General features: G+C 42.3%; 1 protein-coding gene across 3 annotated transcripts in view; it reads right to left on the reverse strand.

The window, feature by feature from the left end:
- Window positions 1-18,720, reverse strand: part of LOC124388521 (cadherin-22) — a 245,675-nt gene that overhangs the window by 45,984 nt on the left and 180,971 nt on the right. For all 3 annotated transcript variants that reach the window (XM_046853228.1, XM_046853229.1, XM_046853237.1), the window contains exon 8: window positions 16,248-16,384. In XM_046853228.1, the coding sequence (XP_046709184.1) occupies window positions 16,248-16,384 (137 nt within the window). The remainder of the gene's footprint in view (window positions 1-16,247; window positions 16,385-18,720) is intronic.

Genomic DNA, 18,720 nt, shown 5'->3' on the forward strand with positions numbered 1-18,720 from the left:
CCCTACATAAACCCCTCTCCTGCTCTCACTCACCGTCAGTTCTACTATTTCATGTAGATGAACATTGTGACCTCGCTACACGACCTTCCACTTTCCTGTGGATATCCACCGCGGTCTCTATACCTCCAGAGACCGTTTACTTTTTGTTCAGCATTTCTGTTTGTTTACCTGTTGCGCTACCACTTCAGTAAAACCCTTTTCTTTACTACCCTGGAGTTTTGCTTCAGTCACTCCGCAACCGTGACAGAAGAACTGACCAACCAAACAGAAGGAGTAAAGAAAGAACCACGCAGCCTTACCGATGGAGCCAGATCCTCAGCCGGGTGCAAACGCGGAGCTTCTTCGGGAGCTCATCGGAGCTCGGGTACCGGAGGTCATGCCGTACGGCCTTTCCAACTCGCCGGCTGTGTTCCAGGGCTTCATGAATGAGGTGTTCAGGCCACTCCTACACCGATCCGTAATCGTCTACATCGATGACATTCTAGTCTACTCCCGGACGACACAACCACGTGACCCAAGTGTTGGAGCTCCTGCGAAAGCACCGGCTATATCTGAACCTCCCTATGTGCGAGTTCCACCAAACCCGGGTCCAGTTCCTCGGCTATGTGATCAGCGTCAAGGGAATCCAAATGGACAAGAAGAAAGTGCAGGCGGTGCGGGAATGGCCGCCCCCCCGCTCTGTAAAGGAGTTACAGAGGTTCCTAGGGTTTGCGAACTTCTACCGGCGCTTCATACGGGGTTTCAGTCAGGTCACAGCCCTGCTCACCTCCCTCCTCAGGGGCAAACCCAAAGAACTGCCCTGGACGTCCGAGGCAGAAGAGGCATTCCGAAAGCTCCGGGATTGGTTCTGCGCAGCTCCACTACTCAATCACCCGAAACTGGAACGTCCCTTTGTCGTGGAGGTGGACGCATCATCCACCGGGGTCGGGGCTACCCTCTCCCAGTACTCCGGGAGCCCCGCTCGACTTCACCCTTGTGCCTACTTCTCGAAGAAACTGTCCCCTGCCGAACAGAACTACGACCTAGGGAACCGGGAACTCCTCGCCATTAAACTGCCACTCGAGGAGTGGAGACACTGGCTAGAGGGAGCAAAGCATCCGTTCGTGGTGATCACGGACCACAAGAACCTGCAATACCTCAGAGAGGCCAAAAGGGCTAAACCCCCGACAAGCCCGATGGGCCCTGTTCTTCACCCGGTTCAGCTACACCCTAACCTACCGTCCGGGGTCTAAGAACGGTAAGGCCGACACCCTCTCCCGCATCTACGGTCCGGATGAACCTGTCGAACCAGAACCAGTCATTCCTCCCGAGCTGTTCGTCTGCCCCATCGTGTGGAACCTAGAAGAGGAAATCCGCTCGGCCGCAAGCCAGGAGCCCGCACCCCCCGGGTGCCCGGAGGGCAGGACGTTCGTCCCCACAGCCTGCCGTCCCGCATTGTTGAACTTCGTCCACGACACTCCCGGGACCGGCCACCCAGGGAACCCTCCTTCTCCTCCAAGCCCGGTTCTGGTGGCCCAACATGCACAGGGATGTGGCACGTTATGCCTAGGGCTGCCCGACCTGTGCCATGCCCAAGGTCCCACGCCACCTACCCGTGGGTAAGCTGGTCCCGATGATGATCCCCGAACGGCCCTGGTCCCACCTAGGCGTTGACTTTGTTACGGACCTGCCACGGTCTGAAGGTCACACCTGCGTGCTCGTGGCGGTGGATCGATTCTCCAAAGCCTGCCGCCTTCAAACCTCTCCCTGGTCTGCCCACCGCTCTGGAGAACGCCGAAGCTCTCTTCCAGCACGTGTTCCAGAACTTCGGTCTCCCGGAAGAGATAGTGTTGGACCGCGGACCGCAGTTCACGCCAAGCGTCTGGAGGGCGTTTTTCCGGCTTCTCGGCATGGCGGTCATCCGGCTACGACCCTCAATCCAATGGGCAGACCGAGAGGAAGATCCAGGAGTGGGGGCGCTACCTACGGTCGTACTGCCATGAGGATCAGACGGAGTGATCTCACCGTCAGTTCTACTATTTCATGTAGATGAACATTGTGACCTCGCTGCACGACCTTCCACTTTCCTGTGGATATCCACCGCGGTCTCTATACCTCCAGAGACCGCCCTGTTCTTCCTCCCTGAAGAACCATTTACTTTTTGTTCAGCATTTCTGTTTACCTGTTGCGCTACTACTTCAGTAAAACCTTTTTCTTCACTACCCTGGAGTTTTGCTTCAGTCACTCCGCAACCGTGACACGGGGCTCCACTTGGCCTACTGCACTTGAGACCCCTTCAGTGGTGATTTGAAACCTGTGCCCAGAACATGGTAAGCCCTACGCGCCTTAGATGTCTGGAGAGTTCCCGGGTTCCTGTCTTAGGGCCCCATATTGGGAGTTTATGGTCGTCATGTAACGCTCAACCAACAACTTACGGGTTGAGGAGTGGTCATGAATGCCTGCTCCGCCCAAGGTCTTTGGGGAGGGCCCCATCTGTGGCACATCAACTGTCTGGAAATGCTGGCCATGCTTCTAGCTCTAAAGCATTTCCTGCTGGACCTCAGAGGTCATCATGTGTTGGCCCATTCGGACAACACCTCGGTGGTCTCTTATATCAACCACCAGGGGCATCTGCCCTTATGCCTTTTGTATAAGCTGGCACATCTAATCCTCTTGTGGGCCCAGGGGAAGCTGCTCTCCTTGAGGGCAGCTTATATATTCCGGGTTATCTCAAGGAGGGAGCAGATGTTCTTTCAAAAGCAAGAGCTGAAGCCCGGGGAATGGTGACTCCACTCTCATGTAACGTCTGGCACGGGTCATTTACACTTCATGTCCCAGGGATTCCTTTTAACCCTTGACATTTGCATTTTATTTAAAGGATGCGCACCATGGCTTACACCTTTATTGGGGATTTGTATACCAAAGTGTCATACCCCCAACCCGGAAGACACAAAGCAGGACAAACTCTGATCTCTCCAGCTGACTTCAAAGCAGCATTCAACTAATAACACAAGCCAGTCTCTATACCTTACACAGTACACACACACACACACACACACACACCAAACAATTCACTCTTGAAACAGGGCCCCAGTACGTCTGTTTGTGACACACGCAGACACACACATACACACACCAGGGAGCATTATTTTATTAAATAAATAATAAATAAAATGTCCCACATTACATAACACAAACATACATCTTGTATGTATCTTCTCCTTTAAATAAACCTAGTGTTTAACTCTACCTCAACAATAGTTACACTCTAAAGGTTTGTTAATGTACCTCCACTTTAATGCTGTCTTTTCTTTTCAAGGCCTGATGTCAAGGTTGATATAAAATTATCTGCTCTTTGCTTTCCTAACAAGGGTGCATTTTATATACCAGAATATAACATTGTACTAACGTAAGTTATACCTTAAATATTAGTCCCGGTATATTAATGTACCTCTGTTTTAATGCTGTCTTTTCCTTTAAGGTTTGGTGTCAAAGTTGATATACAATTATCTGCTCTTTACTTTCGTAACAAGGGTGCATTTTATATAACAGAATATAACACTGTATTAACAAAGTTATACCTTAAATACTGGTATGTTAATAGTATGTTAAATGTTAACTGGTATGTAATGCACCTCTGTTTTAATGCTGTCCTTGATTTCCATATCTAATATCAAAATGATCACAAAATGATCTGTTCCTTATTTTGCAAACAATGGTGCATTTTTATTTAATCATGAAATGTACCATACTGTCTTAATACACTTTGGATAAAACTTTAAGTTCTCCAAAGCAAGTATAACCCGGAAAAGCCCACAAATGCACAAACAAAGGAAGTTCCTCCCTCCTAAATTTCAGGCTAAAGCACTGACCATTCCCCCAAAGATAGGTGGGGTTCAGAACCTTTAAAACATCTTTAACCCAACTAATCAATGGTCGGTCAAGTCAAGCTCGCTTAGCTCGCTTAGCTCACTCGGCTCGATCGGAAAGGCTCGGACACTTAGAACAGCCCAGCAGCGACTCTTGAGACGAGATCTCAAATCCCTTTTAAGATCTTCCGGCAAGCTTTACCTTCAAGAACAACAACAAGACTTGAGAACAAGAACAACTGCTCTGATCTTCAGGAGAACCTGGAAGAACATCTGACTCCCTAATAACCGACTCTTCAAAGATTCCTTTGTCTACCGCATCTGGACTCTTGTGCCACAAGCCAATGCAAGCAACCGTTTCACCAACCAATTTATATGCGTGTTTATGTTTGAGCCCTTTCATTTTAAGGTGAATTTGAATTATTTGATGATTTCTCGTTTAGGGTGTGATAAATTTTAGAGATTAAGCTTGCTATTCCTTTCCTTTCTTCTTCTCTTCCCTTCTTTCCCTTCTCTTACTCCTTTCCTCGTTTTAACTTTTTTGTTTATTTTTATTTTCTTTATTTCTTTTGTATGTTTGTGTAATTAGTTTTATGTTGTGTTTTGTCTCATTCATTAAACGGCGTATTTTTCATAAGTGATTGTCTCTGAGTGCCGCTCACATTCCTGCAACATTCGATCTGAACTACATGCTCTATTAATTGTACGGTATAAAGTAAAGGGGGGTCACGTTTCTCTTGGCCAGGGAGATACCGCTTTTATAGAATTAATAAAATATTATACTGTCTGTTTGGTGAAGAAAAGACCAAATAATTACCGTTCCATTACCGTCAATTTAACAACTTAATTAAAATATTCAGGAGTACTTATAACCCCTTTTTGCAAGCTAAATTGGCTACACTCATGTGGTGGCACAGACTCCAGAACCTCTAGGCCTGAACGCCATGTCTCAGGCATAGCAAAGGCTTTTCCTGTACGCCTCCGCCCATCACGCTTTTTCCAGGAGTTCTGGAGAGAGTTCCCCTGGGATGGAGTACCGGTGGCACCACGGTGGCCAGGCAGACCATTGTTCCTGTACCTGGTAGCCCTTCTTGAACACCCTCCTTGAGAGATTCCTCTCAGGAGGTATTTTCTCACAGGCAGGGGGCACAATAGATCACCACCGCCCAGAGTTGTGGACACTACGGCTGTGGCCCTTGAGGGGCACAGCTCCGAGATTTCGCTCTCTCCACCAAAGTGGTAGAGACCATTCTCCCTCCACGAGAAGGTTGTATGCCACTAGATGGCGCATGTTCAGTGTATGGGTCTCTAGAAATAAATAAATCTACACTGGTATGCTAGATTACAATCTTAATATAAAGCAAACTTAGAAAGTGCCAATTTAATTGTTTCAGGAAGAGGTAGGTCTTCAACCGTTGCCTAAAGATAGCCAGGGATTCCACTGTATGGACATCTAGAGGAAGTTAATTCCACTAACTCTGTGCCAGAACAGAGAAGAGCCTTGAAGTATACTTCTCATACCTCTCATTCCGAGAGAAGGTGGTACCAGTCGAGCAGTGCTGGAGGATCTCAGATAGCGTGGTGCAGTGCGAGGTGTGATGAGCAGTGTTGTGCTCATTACTAAAAAATTTTAACTAGTTACAGTTACTCGTTACTTCTTTCAAATTGTAACTCAGTTACTTTGTTCATTACTTACACCACAAAGTAACGCGTTACTGTTAAAAGTAACTTTTTAGTTACATGTTTAAAGAAGCTTCTTTAATGTTTCCATTAATGCCCTTTTATGTGTTATGGTCTATACAAACACAAAACTGACTTAAACACAAAGTAATTTTTAAACACTATTTTATTTTAATCAGACCAGCACAAACTGAATATATCACAAGGATTTCTGAAATAAATAACAAAACAAGCTGAATAATATATTCACAATTAAAAACTAAAGTGGCTTCTGCTGTTGTGTTGAGCTCTTAAACATGTTCCTTTCACAGCTAAAGTATGAAAACTATCAACGATGTAGAACACCGGGTTAGCGGTTAGCTTCTAGCTTCTAGCTCCGTCGAGGCATGAAGATTCTGAAGGAGCGTCAGCAGATTGGAGTTGCTGTTTATCGCAGTAGATACGAGCTTCGAACCAAAAAGACACAGCTTACATTTGACAGTTTTTGCCTTTATACTCAACTAAAGTGAAATAATGAGCATATTTCCACTTTGAGAAACTCGTCTTGCTCTCGCCTCGACTCGCCATTACTGCCGCACAGACCTGAATAAAGGGAGACACGGCCACAGTGCGTCGTCTTCGTGTATACAGAGGGTAATCCACCAATCCTACAATGCGTCTTCTTCCTGTTTACAGTGGTTCATCCACCAATCCTACAATGCGTCGCTACTGTAGTCTACACTTCAGCCGAAATTAATTCATTTAAAAAAGTAACGAGTAACGCACCATACGGTAACGGTAATGGAGTTACTTTAATTTTAAAAGTAACGCGTTACAGTATTAGCTACTGTCAATAGTAACGCGTTACCGGTAATGGTGGTGGTCTATTTTTGGCATTGTAGGTAAGCATCAGTGTTTTGAATCTAATACGTGCAGCTACTCGAAGCCAGTGAAGGAAGCACAGCAGTGGGGTGGTTTGGGAGATTGAACACAAGTCGTTTTGGATTATTTGCACTCGACGCATATCATTTAGAGGAAGACCTGCCAGCAGAGAGTTGCAGTAGTCCAGTCTCGAAATGACAAGAGACTGAACAAGCACCTGGGCAGCCTGTGTCCTCTGGAGTTTCCCTCCATGACATCTGTAATGCTGTGGGCTGGTCTATCCCCCTGACCTTGTCAGGTTTTATAACCTTGACATCAGTGCCACTCCATGGGTCTCATTTCTCTTAATCTGTTTTGTGTCTAGGAGGTTGCTAACAGCCATAGCAATTTCAATTACATAGATTCCAAATCAGGAGAGATTTCTTGTACTTGCCAACTTCAGAAAGGGCATGCTCACTGGGTTAAGGTGATCCTTTAAGTCTTGTTTCCAAGCATTTAACAATATCGCCAGTAAAAGAAAATGTTCCTGAGCATTTGTTTAGAAGAGCTTGTTTGTGGGCTCATCCCTACCCTTTCAGAGGCTATTAAAATTTAATTCAACATTAGGTGCTTGACCCCCTTTGATTTGCAGCATTTGCCCTATTGACCAGAGTGTAAAATATCATGGTCACCATCTCAATGATACAATCAGGTATCATTTTTTACCTTTATCCTAAGTGCTCTTGTAAGTAACTGTTTGTCTGAACAAATTGTTTGTTATTGACAATCTATGGCTTGCACATTTTCACTATGTGAGTTTAGATTTGGTAGGCCATTCCTCCAAATTGTACCCCTATAGGTATTTCTATCAATGCCCAACATGAACAGTCAATTCCCTAAGTACCACGAAGGTGTTGGCAGGAGATATTCTCTTGAGTACCTGCCTCACCTTCTCCAGAAAGGCTAAATACTCTGTTTTTTGTTTTGCAGAAAAGGTACAAATGTGTTAATGATGTTTGATGTAAATTCAACACATTTGGGATCACAAAATGTTTTTTATTTTTATTTTTTACAGGCAACAACATTAAATAGAACAGCACCGTTTCTGTGTGTGTGTGTTTGTGTGTGTATGGGGGAGTAATTAAGTATGTATATTAAACAACATTACTTCTTATATAAAGACATTACAGCTCATATCTTACTTAACAGTATATGTGGGACATGATACCCTTCCGTTCAATTTACCTGCAATGTAGCCTGCAATTTGATATCTAATATACAATCAGAGGCTGGTAAAATTGTATGTCACTCTTTACTGAAAGATTTGGCAGCAGCTGAGCAGCTTGTCAGTGCTACTGCCAAAGGCAACGTGTTTCTATGGCTTTAACATCTCAAGTTCCCCTGAAAAGTGCAAGTGAAACTGGGGAAAGAGGTAGGGGATACTGTTCCAAACTGCAAATTAAATTCCAAAATTCCAGAAAGCATCTCATACATCTGATAGGTTTATATTCATAAATTACAGTGCATTGCTATCCAGTGATGCATCACCTATGCCTTTTGATATACTGTACAACTGCCTTTTAGCTGTCAACTGGCATGTGTGCTTAACTCAGAATAAAACTGAACTCTTTATAACTTGATACTGGTAAATGTGACTCAGAAATTAAAAAGCTATGAAAAATAGCTTCTGAATTGAGACTTCGCTGCATCTTTGACCACTGCCTATAGTACAGTGAAATCTGATGCAATCTGAGGAACATAAATGTGTAAAAGAAATCTGAATAGAGTTGTCCACAAACCCTGTAAAAGTGTGTGCGCGTGTGTGCGAGCGCATGTGTACACTCACCAAAACACTCACCCACACAACAAGACAAGGTTATCACAATCATTAACGGACACAATTTCTTCTCTTGCACCCTATTACATTTTGAGCTGTGCTGTATTTCCCTTTTGCTGGTAATGTGTAAGTTCTGTTATAATGCATGATTCTACAAGTAATAAAATAAAGGGGTTTGGTTTGCCCTGGCCAGTGAAAACAATACATGTTTACATTTAGAGTCCAGTGTAAACATAGATTGTATAAATATACAGTGCATACGGAAAGTATTCACAGTCATTTACTTTTTTCACATTTTGTTGTTACATTCTTATTTTAAAATGGATTAAATTCATTACTTTCCTCAAAATTATACAAACAATACCCAATAATGACAATTTAAAAAAAGCTTGTTTGATTTCTTTGCAAATGTATTACATATAAAAAACTTAAAATCACACGAACATAAGTATTCACAGTCTTTGCTCAATACTTTGTTGAAACACCTTTGACACCAATTACGACATCAAGTCTTTTTTGAGTGTGATGCTACACGCTTGACACAATTATTTTGGGGCAGTTTCTCCTATTTTTCTTTGCAGAACCTCTCAAGCTCTATCAGGTTGGATGGGGAGTGTCGATGCACAGGCATTTTCAGATCTGTTTTCCTGGTTATCCACATGTCACAGACACAGATCAGGCACTCTAAGACATGAAGAAATGAAGTGCTCCCCCAGATTCTTCCCAGTGTCTTTTTTTTTTTCCGACAGTGCTATCTGGTGCCATTGCTTCCCCAGACGAAAGGTGCATTCAAACCCAGTCATTCAAGTGATGAAACAGAAAACAGAACGTCACTAGGTTACATATGCACTGCTAGTTCCCTAAGGGAACGAGAGCTGCGTCAAAAACGCTTTGGGAACGCCTCGCGTTGTTAACACTCTGAATCACGTGTGAAATCCAGCCAATAGGCAAGTCATGACGTCATTGGCGGGCGACGTTGCGTAAACCAGGAAGCTACAAAATGGGTGAGCGATGTAACAACATTAGCTTCTAAAAAAGGATAAGTTAAGTGCTGCAGGGATGCAGGGAGTATAGCCTGTTGACACAGCTTTTGTTTCCTCAGGGAACTAGGGTTAACCTAGTGACGTTCACTTTCAGGAACTCGGGCTGTGTCAAAAACGCTTTGGGAACGAGTGTCCAATCATGCCATACTGACCAGTCTCTGCCTAGTATGTCTGAGCACAACCGGCATGCAGGACAGAGGAGCCAGGAGTGGCTCTGATGTTGAGGTTGTATAACCTGACAAAGTTAAGCTGGAGAGAAACTCCAACAGACCAGGCCGTAGAGAGCGCCATACCCCGGGTGGAATGAGCCTTGACTCCAAAGGCTCTGAGCGCCTGCTTATTAGCTGGAATGCCTTTCCTATGAGGGCCATAGCAGACAAATTAGTTGCTCCAACTCCCTACATGGACTCATCCTTTTCCTGGTTGGGGGCTAGGAAAGGAGGAGGGCAGAATGCCTGCAAAACGACAGGTCGTGAGGGAGCCGCAGGCACCTTAGGCACATACCCCTATTTAGAGTAGAGAAAAGCGCTGGCCATGCCAGGAGCAAACTCCAGGAGAGACGGGGCCACTGAAAGAGCCTGTAGGTTCCTGACCCTCCCAAGGTAAGAAACCGACAGATACCTAAAAGCCACCTCGGCCATAGGCTCAGAGTGGGGCTCAGATAGAGCCGCCAGCACAATGGCCAAGTCCCACACAGGCACTCAGGGTCGTATCCTGGGCCTCATCCTCTGGGTGCTGTGTAGGAAATGTGTCACGAGGGGGTGTGTCCCCAGCGACTGCCCCGCTGGTGGGGTACAATAAGCTGTGATAGCGGACAGTAAACCTTCAGGGTTGATGGAGCCAATCCTGTGGCAAACTGTTCCTGCAAGAACTCCAGAACTGAACCAACCAGGCAGTTGACTGGATCCAACTGGTGGTGCTCACACCACGTGGTGAACAGATGCCATTTAGTGGCATACAACCCCCACTCGTGACTGCTCCCCACCCCGTGAGGGATGCATCCATCGTTAGTGTTACGTGATGACAAGGAGCTCCCAGGCCGTGGACTTGAGACAGGAAAGTAGGTTCTTTCCATACTTCTAAGGCTTGAAGGGCTTTACGCAAGATCTTGATAGTACGGAACAGGACGTTCGCCCTTTCTGGAGAACCCTCTGTCTCTGAGCCACCACTGGGTCTCAAATGGAGGAGGCTAAGTGGGATCACACTGGACACTGCCACCATGAGCAGCATCTGGAACTGCTTCACAGTAAGTGACTGGCCTGCTTTTACTCTCTTGACTGCAATGAGGATGACTTTGATCCGGGCAGGAGACAATTGTGCCCGCAACACAGTCGAGTCCCACACTATGCCCAAGAAGGTGGTTCTCTGTACTGGAGAAAGCAAAATCTTTTCCGCATTTAGTCTTAACCCGAATTCCTTCATGTGGGCTCGAATGACATCTTGATGCCGGATCACCAAAAGCTGTGATCGAGCTAATACCAACCAATTGTTAATAAAATTTAGAATGTGGTTGCCCTGAAGCCATAGCGGGGCTAGAGCCGCATTCATGCACTTGGTGAAGGTGTGGGGTGAGGTGCTAGGCTGAACGGGAGGACCCGATATTGGTAAGCTTCACCCCTGAAAGCAAACCTCAGGAACCTCCTGTGAGTAGGAAGAATTGCTATGTGGAAATAGGCGTCCCTTAGATCTATGGTGACAAACCAGTCCTCAGAGACTTGATCTGAGAAAGGATCTCCCTGAGAGTGAGCATCCAGAACCTGAGCCTCACGAGTGAGCGGTTCAAGGGGAGCAGATCTAGGATCGGCCGCATTCTGCCATCCTTCTTCGGAACATCAAAGTACTGGTTGTAGTAGCCTGACTCTCTGACTAAGAAAGGAACCACCCCGATGGCCCCTTTCCTTAGGAGGGTGCGCACTTTCTGTTCCAGGACCAGTGCCTGCTTGTGTCCCACCATGGTGGGGCACAACCCATTAACCCGGTAAGGAGAGCACCCAAACTGAATCGAGTAACCCCTCTTTACTGTGTGCAGGACCCACTGAGATACATCTGGCATGCCTTCCTAAGCTGCCAGGAAATCTCTTAGGGGAACTAGAGTCTGGTCTCTGACCTTCCCAGAGCGACTGGAGCAATGCCCTGCAGCCTTTGGGGCCTTCATAGCTCTCCTATTTTGTGGTCTGGCCTCCTGGTGGTGTCAAGGAGGTACAGGTACCGTATAAGGAGGTGTAACCCCCCCTGAAATAGGTCGCTCGGATTGTCAGGGCCGCTGCACCACTGCCCGTTTGTTCGAGGAGAGGACCATCCTCAGGTTGGCCGACCCCTTCGATTTAAGCTTAGAGTGTCATCTAGGGTCCTTGGGCCCCCAGAACCTGTCGGCGATCGCCCTTACCTACAGCGTCGCCTGAACAGGCCAGGAGGAGCCTAAACAAAAAGGTAACCGCTACCATCGCTTACCCACTTTGTAGCTTTCTGGTTTACATGATGTCGCCTGTCAATGATGTCATGACTTACCTATTGGCCGGATTTTAGATGTGATTCAGACCATGAACACCGCGAGGCGTTCCCAAAGTGTTTTTGACGCAGCTCGAGTTCCTGAAAGGGAACTCATCAAACCTTCCTCCATTGCTACAAGGTCCCACTCCAAAGCATGCAATGCACATTTTGGCCATTTTCAATGGTGAAGAGCATGGGCACACACATCAATAGGCCTTGGACATCTTGGCTCATTGGCTTGGGTTTGGTCCTCCTTTTGGTCCTCAGTTATTTATTCACCACTGGTGAGTGGGAACATCCTACATGCCTTGTCATTTCAGAGATTATTTCACTCAGTCTTCGGCCACAACGAATTACACTTGTCAAAGTCACTCGGGATTTCATGCCTGACAACTTCTTCAACAGTATACACAATAACAGTGAGAACTACCAATTTGAAAAACAACTGATGTACCCAGACCTTGACATGCATCGATATAATGAGAAAAGCAGTGTTATTTGCTTCATATTAAATGGTTATGTTTTAGCTTATTGGAACATACCTTTGTATATATTTTTTAATAAATGTTTGAGCCTGACTGTCATCTATTTTCCAAACATTTGTGTTTATCTAACATATGTCTTCATTAAAATAACATCTGTTAATCATGACCTACAGTATTTAATATTTAGACCCCTTAATTTTTCACATATTGTTATGATGCAGCCTTATGCCAAAATGATTTAAATTTAATAAATTCAAGATCAGTGGAGTGTTGCAGTGATGTTTGACCTTCTGCAAGTTTCTCAACTTCTCCCATGACTTTAAATGCAGCAGAAATATTTGTAGCTTTCTTCAGATCTGTACATCAACAAAGCCCTGTCTTTCAATTCTCATGGTTTATTTTGCTCTGATGGACATTTTTAAGACCTTATATAGACACGTGTTTTCTTTCCAAATAATGTTAAATCAAATGTTAAAAAGTCCAAACTCAGCTGGACTGTATAATCGCCTCAAAGATGATCCAGAAAAATGGGATGCACCTGAGCTAAATTTCATAGCACAGAGTCTAAATGCTCATGTCAATGTGTTTTTTTAGTTTTAGTCAAAAGCCTGCCACAAAATATGAAAGAGATGGGGTCTGAAAACTTTCTGAACCAAGGTCCTGGTGTGTCGAAATCATTGCACATGAGTAAGTCCTGGTTCTTATTCAATCACTGTCAGATATAAATAGTTTTGGGCATATCCACCTCATCTCTAAAGACTCCATTTCACTCTGTCTACCACTCCTTTTTTAAAGAACATTCAAGAGCTTTGAAACCCTCTTTGTCCCATCGACACTGCTGTAGGTTAGCATGGTTCTTTTATCTGCCTGTTACCTAGTAACGTCCAAGTGCCTTCAACCAGAAGCTACTGGAAAAAGTTTAAACACAAGTTTAACCTGACATATATTTCTGATTTAAAAAAACTCTTATGCAGGAAATCAAATAATATTGCATTGAAAATGGGGTCTAACACAATAAGGGTTTGCTTCAAATAGCATTTAATAGCCCTTGGCATATGCCCCTGGTGACAGAAATGCTTCTTATTAAAAAGCCATTCATTGTGATCATACTGGAATAGTACATCAAGAACAGTCACAGTGTCTTGTACCCAGAAAAAAGCTTTTCTTTAAAAATATATACATGAAGTGATTTAGTCTGTTGATTGAAGCCTTTGACAATGTTTTATAGTCAACATAGAGTAACAGCATTCTGTACATTTACAAGGTCTCCCTTCTTTGGTAGTCCCATCAAACTTGCCCTCTGACAACTCAAGAGAAGAGTTCCATGATCAATGCACTCCAGTAGTACATCATAAAATCCCTGTCCAATTAAGCTTCAAAAACTTTTACTCGGCTAAAAAAAACAACCTGTCTAAGTAATTTTCTCAAGATGTCACAACTTACAGACTGAAATTTTTTTAAAGACAATTACAAAAGACTGGATTTCTCATTTATGTCTCTGCTGCCTGGGTGTTTTTAAAGCTTAAAATGTTTCCATTGGCTTGTCTGTCTTTCAAAAATTAGGCAGTATGCAAAAACCAATTCTTGGCTTTTAACTTTTCTATGAACTTGTCCTATACTATTAATATACCACTGCTGACAGTTGGGAAACCAGACCTTTTTTCTCCCTAAAAAGTAGGTGAAAATAGGTGATATTGAAGTAATCTATTATTAAAGTGCCAGTGTCATTGATGAGATCCAGAGACTTCATAGGGAATTTGGTGTCAGAACTGGCCAAAAAAACAGCCTTTGTTGTGAGCCAGACTTTCAACCACGTGCAAGGTTTAAAAATGAAATAATAATTTAAAAGGACAAAAGGGTATTTATGATTTCTCTTCATATTATGATCGAAGGTACATTTAAAATCTCATTAATACAATACTTTCATCAGAGCAGGAAAAAAACAGGCATTCATGACTTACATTTGGTGTGTTTATTCATTTAAAAAACTAAAGAAAGAAAACTGTAAAGAACTGTAAAGAAAACTGTTATCCACCAAGTTTACTCTACCAGCAACATTCTGCATTTCAAAAGCAGTAGAATATTTAAACACAGTGGCAGGCGGTCAGGGCCAGCAAAGCCTTCTCTGCTGGCCTAAACACTATCAGAAGCACTGACCTACATTTACAACCTAAATTCTAATATTTGTTCCATGAAATTGTATTAATTTATTCCCAAAAGTTTATTCTCTTAATTTCGTAGTGTTTCTCTTGACTGAGCTGCTTCTAGTACATGTATGTGTATGTTAGATTTTTTGTCCAATCAGATTTCAGCCTCTATGTGCTGCCATGTCAATCTAATCTGCCCAGGGTTTACAAAGTCTGTTCTGCTGGCTATTTTTTTTTTTACCATAGTCTCCTTAATAAATAGCTCTGTTTCTTTAACCAATCAGATTCATATTAGCCTCACAGGGCAGCTAGCTGGCCCAGAATAGCGTCAGCATTTTTCCGTCTTCTGATTGGCTGGTCAGAGGGAAACTGATACAGCCAAGTTCGACTGGCAAAACACATCTGTAGCGTGCTGCACACATTAATGCATCTGAGTTAGACTTTTTTATGCCTATGGAGGAAGAGAAATTGATTTGGTCTCAGACATACATAAAAATAAATTTTAAAGAAAAGCTAAACATCGTGTGGAGAGGTCGGCTAACCCCAAAGCTAGCTTGTCTCAACCTGGGAAAGGCTTTGTTCGCCGCTTGAAGACCAGTGAATACAAGCGGTACCACTGGCTTACAGCCTCTGAGGAGCGGTGCAAATTATGAGTCTGCATGTTTGGTGAGTAGGTTGTATTTTATTTACATGTTTTATGTTTTTGTCATGTTATTACACAAATATTGATTCTAAACTGCTCCAAATGATGTAGGTGCCCAGTTGTGGTGGTAGTGTAGAGGTTTGGAGTTGTCTTAACTGGGTTTCTTGCTTTAGTAAAATGTTATTCACCCTCCACTCTCTGTAATGCCACAAGTTGTTATATTGCATTTTTATGGTTTCTAAAATTGTGACGTGATAGTGGTGGGATTAAGAGGTGGATTAAGTCGGGTAAGTCCTCACTGAAGGTCCACCACTGTTTAAACATGACTAAAAAATTACTACATTTACATTAGCTCCAGTTTTTGGATGAATTTGTAACTCTTTTTTTCAATTATATTTAAGAAGTTATTTAGTGTTCAGTACCTTGGCAATGTGATTTACCCCTTAAGTTTAAATCTTATCAGTCAAGCCACTCTGTGTACTTACTCTCAGCTTGTTTTACTCAGTAGACTGAATTTGAGTGAAGCATCTCTAAAGCTTCTCTTAAAGTATATCTGTGTTGCAAAAAGACATGTTACATCCTGGCATTCTAAACCCCTTCAGGCAATCACTTCTCCTCGATGGGTGCCGGATCAGCGGGTTCACATGCAGCAGCAACTACAGCACTGATTGCACCCTCTGTACCATCATCCACACTACTTTCATGCTTGTCAGACCTAGTGTGGTACCCAGCATCAGTACCCAGCAGTGTTATGGCTTTTTAGAGGGGTTACAGTAAATATTTAAACCTGGTAATTGTCTTAGACAGTTTATTTGTTTTTATTTAGATTTATTTTCTGGATCATGGGCTTTTTGCTTCTTACCAGTTATTCCATGTCTCTATTCAGTCTCCTTTCCCAAGGGAATAGGTTGCTCTATATGATCTGTTTTTTCATTTCATTGAATCTGTGTCGATGAAAATTTTTTTCCCCCAAATTACCCCCACTGCATACCATTCATACTGACTGTTCTGGCAAGCATTAACAACTCTGTCGGGTCATGTCAGCACTGAAACAACCAATAAATTTGTCAGTAAAGTAAACTCAAGAAACCCATGGGGACTCTTACCGTTGTCATTGTTTTAAAAAAAATAAAATAAAATCTGGGCTACATCTTTGGGCATCTATTTATCCAATCTGAATTGACAGGCCATAGACCAAATCTTGTAACGAGTTCTGAAAAAGTACAGGACGTACCAGCCTCGACAGCTGTCACTGTGATGTTGTGCCAGCCCGCCGTCTCTCTGTCCAGGATTTTCCCCAGGGTGATTGCACCAGTCACTGCATCAATGTTAAAGATTTGCTCCTGATCTGTGCTCTGATCGATTGAGTATCTGGACAAAACACAGAAAAAAAAGTTAGTCGTTGTATAAACTGAAAAAAAAAAAAATTAATAAAAATAAATGTATATATATATATATATATATATATATATATATATATATATATATATGAAATATATTATTTTTGTATTTTAAGTTTCACATAACATGTACTGTATGTCAAACTTGCATTAAAAAATTATTAACACACTCCAATTCTGTTATGAATTCCAGGAATTTATTATTTGTACTCTAATTATTATTATTATTATTATTATTATTATTATTATTATTATTATTATTATTATTATTATTTTGGCATAGGCATTTTGATTTAGAAAGTCCGATTTAAACAAAGGTAAAACACAACTGAATCTGTATAACTGGCTACATTGGAAAATTGTATTCTTTTAGCTGATATGGAATAAAAACTATATTTTGTCCCCCTACTGTTACATTTAATGAGGCTAGAATGAGGCTTTATGTACAGTGGCTCAAAGTAGTTACATGTAGCTTTAGTAACCTAAATTAGCCTGGTGTTGTGATCTGGACTGTTTGATCTCTTTATTCAACTGGATCTTTTTGTTCAACAATGTTAAACAAAGAGTGGTTTTAATAACACTGCTCCAGAGAGCTGACCGTCATCAACAAGTGTTCACAAACATAGCATTCTTGTGAATTTTAATTTTTTACACAGCCAAATTAAAAAAGAAATTGTCTTTAAAGTTATATATATATATATATATATATATATATATATATATATATATATATATATATATATATATATATATATTTTTTTTTTTTTTTTTTTTTTTTTTTGTTGATTTGACCTATTTGTGGTTCTGGTGCTATTTAAAGTTCTGAAGTATAAATTTTTTTATCTCAGCCATGAGCAATTCCAGACTGGCACAGAGCAATTGCTCATCAAAAAGTTCTACAGTCCTACAACTGCTGTTTCCCCAACTCCACACATACAAGCTCCTGATAGGAGGTCATTACATTCAAGAATGGTGACCCATGTTATCCAATATCTTTGTCTAAACATCAGTGCTACTTAGCAGAAAGAAAATCCCCTTTTTCCCTTCAAATGACACGTCATCCACTTATGCTGTTCAACCACAGCCCACATATCTGCTGAATGAACTGCTGAACCAAAGGTCTTTGAAGCCTACACCGCTGTATAAAGCTCTTCAGGTGTTATGTGCATGATTGTTAGTGTACACACATCAGTGCTTGTTTACTTGCTGCTTTGTTTTGCTTACTTGCTTTCTCTTCCCCTGAAGCTCTCTGCCCAGTTGGCAAACTGGGTGTAATTTGCCTATTGATTGCGGGAATGCATTTAAAATAGGAAGAGTATTGTCTTTAAAGTCAGTATGGTGGCAAAAGTGAGCCATCACCTCAGCTTACACACATATTCTGCTTTTCACTTTAATGGTTACTTTTTATTTTTTTGACGCTTGCATTTGTGTTCTTTAACACTCTTCTGTGCTTTGTTTTGAGCTGACAGTGTTACATTTTCTTTGTTATTTGTTCTGCCTGGCTAGTCCTGTTAATGTCTCTTATGTTGGTGTTGTATTGTTATTTGTTCTACTACTTTAGATCAGTTGGCTTGTTGTGCAGAAACTGAACTACAGTTAGCTAGACACAAGATAGAGTTGATGGAAGAGATAAAGATACAATTCTGAGAAATTTAAACTCCATGCAGTGAAGAGTTCCTTTATCCCACCAGATTTAATAAAGTCCTATTGGCAAGCTCCTCTGGTTTTGCTATTTCCTTCTGTGTCTCCTTATTTTGAACCACAGATGGATTGACCCTGTCCTTTCATTTAAGGAAGTAAAAGTACAAACCTGCTTTAGTATGTCTGAATGTATTGCATCCTGGCTTGGCTGAGAGAGATTTGTACTCTCTGTTTGCAATGCTGGTAGGGAAGAATCGCGGAATCTGTTTGCCCTACTACTGAAACAATAGCAACCCCCCTTCATTTTAGTGTTGGGGTCATCACTGCAGTACCTGATCATGTAAGGGCAAATGTGTCAGATGAACTAGAATTCCAGATTGTGCATTACCGATGTGGTACATTGACAAACTGAGTTTTAATGATACTTATTTTTATTGTTATCTTATTTGTCAGATAAACAGAAGGCCAGTTTAATGGATTTATGCAAGATTTTACTTACTTACTTCATTTTCCATCTTAAACCAGTGAGTTCAGCAAGATAAAAGAAGCTTGTAAAGTGGCCTCTTAAACCGAAAGCATGTCAAGCTAATGACAAAAAGTTATAAAAAAAAAAAATTTACTTTTTTTAAATAGTTTTTGATCCTTTCCCTTTGCTATGACTAAATT

The sequence above is a fragment of the Silurus meridionalis genome, chromosome 1, assembly GCF_014805685.1.
Source record: "Silurus meridionalis isolate SWU-2019-XX chromosome 1, ASM1480568v1, whole genome shotgun sequence".
In the NCBI taxonomy this organism is placed as follows: Eukaryota; Metazoa; Chordata; class Actinopteri; order Siluriformes; family Siluridae; genus Silurus; species Silurus meridionalis.